Here is an 8,544-nt window from a genome sequence, read left to right on the forward strand (position 1 = left end):
TAACTTAATTTGGCATTAAAATCAAAGACAACTACTGGGGACTGGAATGGTTGTAATCATCTAGGCCAACTGCTGTGATGTAAGCACTTATATGCTTGTTACCATGTGCAGCCCTCAATGCACAAACCCATATCCCTACGCCAAGCCACAAAGTTTCATGGCGCATTAACATCAAAGTGTAGTTGTTTAAGAGCTTGTTTTTTTTTCTTCTCATCCAGGCATCAAACAGTCAGAGTGGAGCTTCGAGTCCGACCACTGGACCAATGTAGCCTCGCAAACACAACACACAATGCAAATAAAGAGAGGGGGGCTGAACAGTGAGGGCACTATTTTTTCATAATTATATCTGATGGGGAATCCCTTTAAATAATTATTGGCAGCATGCAGGATTGGCAGCCAGATCAAACAAGCCACTGAGCAAAAGCCCTAGAAATATATCACATTCATTCATTCGCTTCAAAAACACCCTCCCTGCATTCCCCAACTCCGGTTGTCCCACTCCTTACACCATAGTTCCTGGTGATGCTTTTGTCTTTTTCAAATACACCTCCGAGTTCCCATTTGTAACCAAATGGCTGAAACCACTTTGGAACGAGGCGAGGAGCCGTCCTGCAGACAAGCAAAGGCAAAAAAATAACAAAAATGCCAAAGTAAAGTTCTTCAGTGACTCAGAATTACAGTACATCTCAACTGGAGCTTGATATCATGTTTAAAGGCCAAATGTTCAATAAAGAGAGCACCCATAAAAGTTTACTTAAGTATTAAGGGGTTTAAATGTGAATGCTTTAGGCATGCTAATTAATGACAACTAGGAGTTCCCAAAGATAAATAATTTTCCAATTCCACTCGAGATGACAAACACAATTCGGTCAATGCCTCAAGGCTGACAGTCAGTGACACTAACCTGTCCAAGTCCTCTGGTCGCTCAGGCTGAAGCTAGTGCACTGAGGAAGGGAGTTACAGATAAAGGCCGCCTCCTTGTCGCTGTGCACCGACAGCATGCAGCCTTGGTGGTTGTACGAGGGCCAGCATCTGTATTCCATATTTCCAGAGGTGCTCATGCCTTTCATGACTGCATAATCTAATGGGGGGAGAAGAAACACCAGAGTCTTTCAGAGACGTTGTGGGGCCTGGGCCAAACTCATCTGCTAAACATTTTCATGGGCTGCAAATTAGGAGGGCCTGACCCCCTCCGACCCAACATCAGAACAGAAGTCAACTCATTCACAGTGAGTGGAAGATGGCAGGGGTGTCATGTTACTCCATTGGTACTCCTTCACCTAAACCTACAAGGCCGGGGTTAAAAATGTTGGAGGGGGCATATTAATAGGGAACAACCGCTCCAGTTGGGGCATTAGTGCGGCAAACAGAGGGTCACTTTAAGGTTCTTTATAAGAACACTCAGTAGAAGAAAATCATCTGGACAAAGGGAAGACACAAAGGGAAGACATTGGGATTATCTGTTTTATTTTAAGTCTTGGACAGTGAGTCTCCCATGTATATCCTCTGTCTATGGAGTTCCAGATACTCAAAACATTCTAAGTCAACATACCATTCATGAGATCTATAGGCCCAGGAATCAATTTTGCCTGTAACTGAAGACACGTACTTGAGAACTAGAGTTCTAAAAAGGAACTGTGAACTGCTTTGTCGTGACCTAGCAGCTTACAGTGTTAATATATCACAACACTGTTGGTCTAAAGCATTCCTTCATATTTCCAGACTCAGTCCAATCAATCCACTTCCCGAGCTTACTATGATTACTACTCATAATGTAGCCGTATAAACCATTGAGCAGCTTGAAAATACAGCTGCAGGATCTGGGCCAGTCTGGAGCACTGTAAAAGCCATTTAGACCAAAGAATCAAAGAAAACAGGAGACTGTGGTAAGAAGGGGTTCACTTCATACCTCTGATTATTGACGAAGGCATGTTGTCCAGGTGCAGGCCGGATTTGTACAGATGGAACATGTCTTCAAAAGCTTCCAGCGTGTCATTCACATCCCCTTTCAGCTCTCCTGGAGAAACACAGCGGAACTGGTCAGCACAGAAAAGGTATGAGTGGAAACACCCCTGGAATTGGTCACACGCTTGGTCATATGTGAACAATTTGTTTTTCCTGGTCAGGCTAATGTGGTCGGTCAAAACACCTGACTCTAGTTATGTTCATATGTGGGGGAAATGGTATTGTTCACATAGAAGAGTATGACCAACTCCAACTAGGGCCTAAAGTTTTTCCTAGTCAGGCGCACATGGTTAGGGAAAAACTTGAGGTTTTAACATGACATATGAAAGGGCCATATTTGGTCTTTCCAAATGATTAATAGTAATGGCGGGTCATGTTCAGTCTACTCCAGTCCTCACCCGTTGAGTTCATGATGTGATCCACCAGATGTCTCAGAGCAGGCGGGGCTTGGTGAGGCAGCAGATAGGTGAAAAAATACCTGAGGCAGGGTAAAAGAAACACTTCTCATTTAGACAAGTCCCGTCACATATTTCATGAAATGTTGACTCTTCATCACACTATTAAACCAAGCGTGCAGTAAACCTGGCAGAATCATGAGTGAATATATGTAGCCTACAAAATGGCAGTGTCACAGAACAAAGCGAGCTATAACACATCTCACCCACCTTTCCAATGCTTAAAAAAAAAAAAATTTGGACAAATTTCACTTTCCACAGCTAGAGATGTGTTTCTATCAAACTGACTTATTATAAAAGTATGTGCATGATGACATAAAATAACTTTTGCGGTTAAATTCCATCAAGCTAATCAATTGCACTTTCACCACCCTTATTTGATCTATAGCCTCGTGAACTGCATGATTTCCATCGCGTGACTCCAAGTTTACTTTGATATGATGGTTATTGTATCAATATTTGCACTGCCATTTCTCGCATAATTAATTTTACAGACGGAAAAATATCCAACCATGTCGAACGAACAAATTGTCTGTCGGCATTTAAAAAATTGGCCCGGCATGAAATGGTTGGATGGAAACCTGGTTATTGGAGAGACTCCGTTAAGCATGTTTTTTAGTCTAGCAGAAACTTCTGGATCTGGGAAACTATCCCTAGGAGTGCAGCAATGACATCTCACCAACCTGGCAAAACACTTGAAAATGGCTCTGTTTTTTTACCCAGATTTAGCCTAGCAATGGGAGTGCAGCTATATTACCTGTAGGCGTTGTAGAGATTCCTCATCTCGTTGAGGCCCTCACACACTCCCTGGGCCGAGCAGGGCAGGCTGAAGTTGCGAAGGGGGAACTGTAAGATGCAGTCCTGGTCCATCTGACAGGCAGGCTCCGTCACGCTGGCGTCATCCAGGTCTGTGAGCTTCAGCTCCCCAGACACCATGACAAACTGACGGGGCTGGAAGTCCAATAGAGCCACTGAGCCCAGAGGGGAGTGGGAGAGGTAGTGGAGAAGCCTCACCAGGCCCAAACAAACCTGAGGGAAAAATGTACAGGTTGGATGTTGTTGACATTATGGTTGCCATTGTCTACTCTGTTGCCCATTGACATGTACAGTATATGTCATATGTACTTGGTGATATGGGGATGATGTCATCGTATGTGATAGTATTATTGTGACTGTCTGCTCTTTCGCCTATGTCCTGTGGTATGTAAAAAATATGTGCAAGAAAATACATTGTAATACATTGTTGTTACAAGTGTAATTAAAAGGTTACTACACAGGTTTATGGGCAACATCTTGTAACGTGTTACCCACTCTAAAAAGGAAAGAAGAAGAAAACAAACTATATTGCACAAAGACTCTTCTTGTATCACACTGCTTTTTCAGAACATTTGTGCAGTTGCTGCGTCACATCACATCTATGCTTGTTACTGCATCCCTGTACAACATGAGCCATAGAAGAATTGTCAAGATGAAACAAAGCGGTGGAACAAGCATCGTGTTGGCACAGCCCACAAAGAAATGAAACGGGTAGCATTTGCCATGCGTTGACGCGGCAGAAAATTATTTTGTCACGCTGCAAACATAGTTGGGACATTAGGTAACCCGGCGAGTCTGTTGAACGTCTCTCAGTGCAGCCGCAGCGCTATAAAAAACAGAGGTGGATGAAACCAAACACCTTTTTGAATGACTCTACAGCGGTGAAGCGTTTTGCTCCGAGAGACCAGGCACGTTGAAATAAGTGTTCCTTTAACACCTCATTGCTCACTGTTACTCATTTCTCACTTTCGTGGATGCTTGAAATTACTTGGCCTGAAGGAAACAGGAACACTTATGTACTTCTGGACATATACCCATGCACACTCATGCATGCTCCCTCACACACACACTATCAGTGTCACACACACAGTACGCACTACGCACACTAGAAGATAGTAGAGGGCTTAAGGCACGAGAAGAGGGGACCGACATTCGAGATCTGCCTAAACGCAGACATCTATCCTTCAGAGTATTTGATCAGGCTCAGTTGGAATGGAGATGGGGCCTGGGTTAATCCACTCCAGGCAAAGAATGTCATCCTCAAACAGCAGCTCTTTCTCCACCCCCATCCCTCCCATCCCCACCCCAGGTATGCCCCAGAGGGAGCCAGGGGGTGGGCCACTCCTGATTAACACTCTCTCCAGGGATGTGGAGGAGGAGGGGCATGGTAGAGAGAGGGAGATTAAGTGTGTGTGTGTGTGTGTGTGTGTGTGTGTGTGTGTGTGTGTGTGTGTGTGTGTTGAGAGATCAGAGAGAGACAGAGGGCCTAGTGGTCTTCTTACCCGAAATCGTTCCTCCCAGGGGCTCTGTAGGAGCTGGATCATCTGCAGTGGGAAGCCCTGCTCCAGGATGGCTGTGATGCCTCCTGCCCCCACACTGTCCTCGCAGTGGCCTCGGAGCTGCAGTAAGGTAATATGTTATACTGCATTATTAGTGTCACAGTAAACCTGACACCGGGAATGTAAACTAGTAAAGCATAGGGATAAAATTATGTGAGCGCAGCATAATAACATCATAACACATGTTCTCAGGACAAACCAGTACAATGTGGTGTTCTACTCTGGCCTATTACAGTGAATAGGTGCGTTCATAAATGTATTCATTAAACTGTGTTACACGGTAGCCTGTAAACAGGTTAGGATTGTTTACATTCAAGTTGCACATTTGACCGTAATGGATTGATTTTAGGGATTTTACACCTATTCTAGGTTAACAGATAGAAAGGGGCATTGTATCTCCTCCAGCTTCTGGTGCAGAACTGTGACTCAAGGTCAGGGGAGATTCAAGAGGTTTAATTGAATTACATGGGAAGGTCCTACAGATGCAGTGAGGCTTTTCATCAATATTCCACATGCAGCAGAGCATATAGGCACAGGGAAGCAGTTAGCTCCTTAAATAGACAGCAAAGTCGCATCAATGGTTTCTAGCACTGTAGGCCATGTTGTCTGTAACGTTTATGTTGTGTGTTTGTGATGTATGTAAGCTTCTGACACCTTGATTAGCCTATACACCCTGGAGATCAATAAAGTTATATTCTACTGTTTACCTTAGGCGAATTATTTATTTAATGAATAATACTTTATTCACGTACCTTTATGATGTTTGGATGTTGCAGTCTCTGCAATAAAACTATTTCTTTTTTCAGTTTAAAAGACACGAGCTCGTGACAGCCCAAGGGGTCTTTAAAATCCTCGAGACATCTCCCCATGTCAGTTCCTTGATCGTACACAGTTTTCAATGCCACAGACTGTCCCTCCGATAGCAAAACTTTAAGTACTATTTTGGTATAGCCCGAGCCAAGGATATCCACAGCTTTCATATCAACAAGCTGATCACAGCCAATATGATCCTTATTCATTCTAATAAATCCACTGGAAACGTCAATCTCATTCTCCAAACTAACATCCAAATGTTTACTTTCAAATGATTTGTGCTGCCCAAAGTGTCCCGATTCATCCAATAACCTCTTTACCCCAGAAGAGATGAGGAAAGGAAGAATTTCCTTGCGTCTTTCGTTGAGTTCACGAACTAATCCGTTACGCTCCATAACAAAACCATCCTCAATAGTTCCATTGGTAAAAATTCCTTTATGAACTCTGAAGTGCCAACTGTTCACAAAAAGACTTAAAGAAAAGACCAGAAAAGCTAAAAGTGCCGCGGCGCACAGAGAGCTGCCCATCCTTGACATTTCGTGCGCGGGTCGAAGGAAAACGCACTGAACTTCAATCGGAGGAAGACCTCTTCTGTAGTCATGACAAGAGAGAAAGGTTGAGCTCGTAGTTTTCACCTCTTGTGGCACGCCCCCAGAGGCGTGTCTTCCCTTAAAAGTAAAATCCTGCCCCTGATTTAGCTAGTGCAGGGTCATTTGGAACATATGGAACTATTTTAAGATACCTTGGATCATTTAGCTACTTGATTTAGATTTTTGGACCCTTTAGGTATACAGTGCTTTCTGAAAGTATTCAGACCCGTTCCCTTTCTCCACGTTTTGTTACATTACAGCCTTATTCTAAAATTGATTAAATGATTTTTTTCACTCATCTATCTATCTATATACAATACCCCATGATGACAAAGCAAAAAAACGTTTTTAGAAATGTTTGTAAATTTACTACAAATAAAAAACAGAATAGCTTATACAGTACCAGTCAAAAGTTTGGACACACCTATTCATTTAAGGGTTTTTATTTATTTGACTATTTTCTACATTGTAGAATAATAGTGAAGACATTAAAACTATGAAATAACACATATGGAATCATGTATATAAACTCTTCAAATTAGCCACCCTTTGTCTTAATGACAGCTTTGCCCACTCTTGGCATTCTCTCAACCAGCTTCATGAGGTAATCACCTGGAATGCATTTCAATTAACAGGTGTGCCTTGTTAAAAGTTCATTTGTGTAATTTCTTTCCTTCTAAAATGTGTTTGAAGGTAGGGGTGGTATTCAGAAGATAGCCCTATTTGGTAAAAACCAAGTCCATATTATGGCCAAGAACAGCTCAAATAAGCAAAGAGACATGACAGTCCATCATTACTTTAAGACATGAAGGTCAGACAATTCGGAACATTTCAAGTACTTTGAAAATTTCTTCAAGTGCAGTCGCAAAAACCATCAAGCACTATGATGAAACTGGCTCTCATGAGGACCGCCACAGGAAAGGAAGACCCAGGGTTACCTCTGCTGCAGAGGATAAGTTCATTAGAGTTACCAGCCTCAGAAATTACAGCCCAAATAAATGCTTTACAGAGTTCAAGTAATACATCTCAACATCAACTGTTCAGAGGAGAATCAGGCCTCCATGGTAGAATTGCTGCAAAGAATCCACAACTAAAGCCCACTAATAATAAGAAGAGACTTGCTTGGACCAAGAAACACGCGCAATGGACATTAGACCAATGGAAATTAGACCAAATTAGAGATTTTTGGTTCCAACCGCCGTGTCTGTCAGACGCAGAGTAGTAGGACATGATTTGGAAAGGCACACACCTGTCTATATAAGGTCCCATACTTAACAGTATTTGACAGAGCAAAAACCAAAGGAATTGTCCGTAGATCTCTGAGACCATGTCAGATTGTGTCAAGGCACAGATATGGGGAAGGGTATTAAAACATCTATGCAGCATTGAAGGTCCCCAAGAACACAGTGGCCTCCATCATTCTTAAATGGAATTAGTCTGCAACCACCAAGACTCTTCGTATCGCTAGCCAGCAGCCAAACTGATCAATCGGGGGAGCTAGCCTACTTGAAGTTAACAGCGCTTACTATTGCTCCTAGTGGCCGGTTTCCACGTCGTCTCTTGATGTCCTCAGACATGGCAAGACGTCGAATACGGACTTGTGTCATGGGTGACCTGGCTGTCTTTTCTGCACATTTTGCTCTGAGGATGAGAGAATTATACATTTTTAAAGCTAATTTCCTGCTTTTCTACACATTTTGCCATGAAGCTGACAGAACATTTTGCGGTTTTACAGCTAATTTCCGGTGGTCCCCTTAACCTTGTGGGGGCTGCGGGTGTGTGTGGTACACCAGTGCCTAGGCAAAAAAAGAAGAGTGCGACCATGCTCGCATGCACACACACATTGAACACAGTGGCTTTTTAGCAGGATATGGGCATCAATATTCAAAAGCAAAAAACTAAAAAAAACTGTTTGCTTCTTGCAATAGTATGTTTCCTACTCTACATGCCAGAGAGGCATGTTTGGTCTACATCAGTGATTCTCAACCAGGGGTAGTACCCCTGTGGGTACTTGGCTTATCCCCAGGGGCTACTTGAGAAGACTCTTGAGACCATAGGCTTACTGGTAAAATGGATGAGGGGGTACTTGGTGGTACAGTAACCAAAAAAGGTTGAGAACCACAGGTAACATGTTTCCATCTGAACATTCAACAAAGTTGTGTCCTGCTGAACGGAGCCCAGGACTGACATCAGTCTCTCATACCTCTCAGGCGGTCGATGAGTTCTGTGTGTGTCTTTCCAGTGGACATCCATGCCATGGTTCTTGACAGCAGCACACCCATAGGGACTGCCACTACAGCCAGTATGAACACTGCTTGCATCTCCTACACTGGTGGAGCTCCCTGA

At 43.2% G+C, this 8,544-nt stretch overlaps 1 protein-coding gene across 1 annotated transcript; it reads right to left on the bottom strand.

Moving 5' to 3' along the window:
- Positions 1–310: 310 nt before the first annotated feature.
- pkdccb (protein kinase domain containing, cytoplasmic b) lies at positions 311–6,209 on the bottom strand. Its single transcript, XM_024430675.2, has 7 exons — positions 5,548–6,209; positions 4,739–4,855; positions 3,178–3,449; positions 2,364–2,443; positions 1,910–2,017; positions 905–1,081; positions 311–609 (listed from the first exon to the last, which is right to left on the bottom strand). The coding sequence occupies exons 1-7, from the start codon at positions 6,142–6,144 to the stop codon at positions 503–505; spliced, it is 1,458 nt and encodes a 485-aa protein (XP_024286443.1). The 5' UTR covers positions 6,145–6,209; the 3' UTR covers positions 311–502.
- Positions 6,210–8,544: the final 2,335 nt, after the last annotated feature.

Source organism: Oncorhynchus tshawytscha, linkage group LG24 (genome assembly GCF_018296145.1).
Source record: "Oncorhynchus tshawytscha isolate Ot180627B linkage group LG24, Otsh_v2.0, whole genome shotgun sequence".
Lineage (NCBI taxonomy): Eukaryota > Metazoa > Chordata > Actinopteri > Salmoniformes > Salmonidae > Oncorhynchus > Oncorhynchus tshawytscha.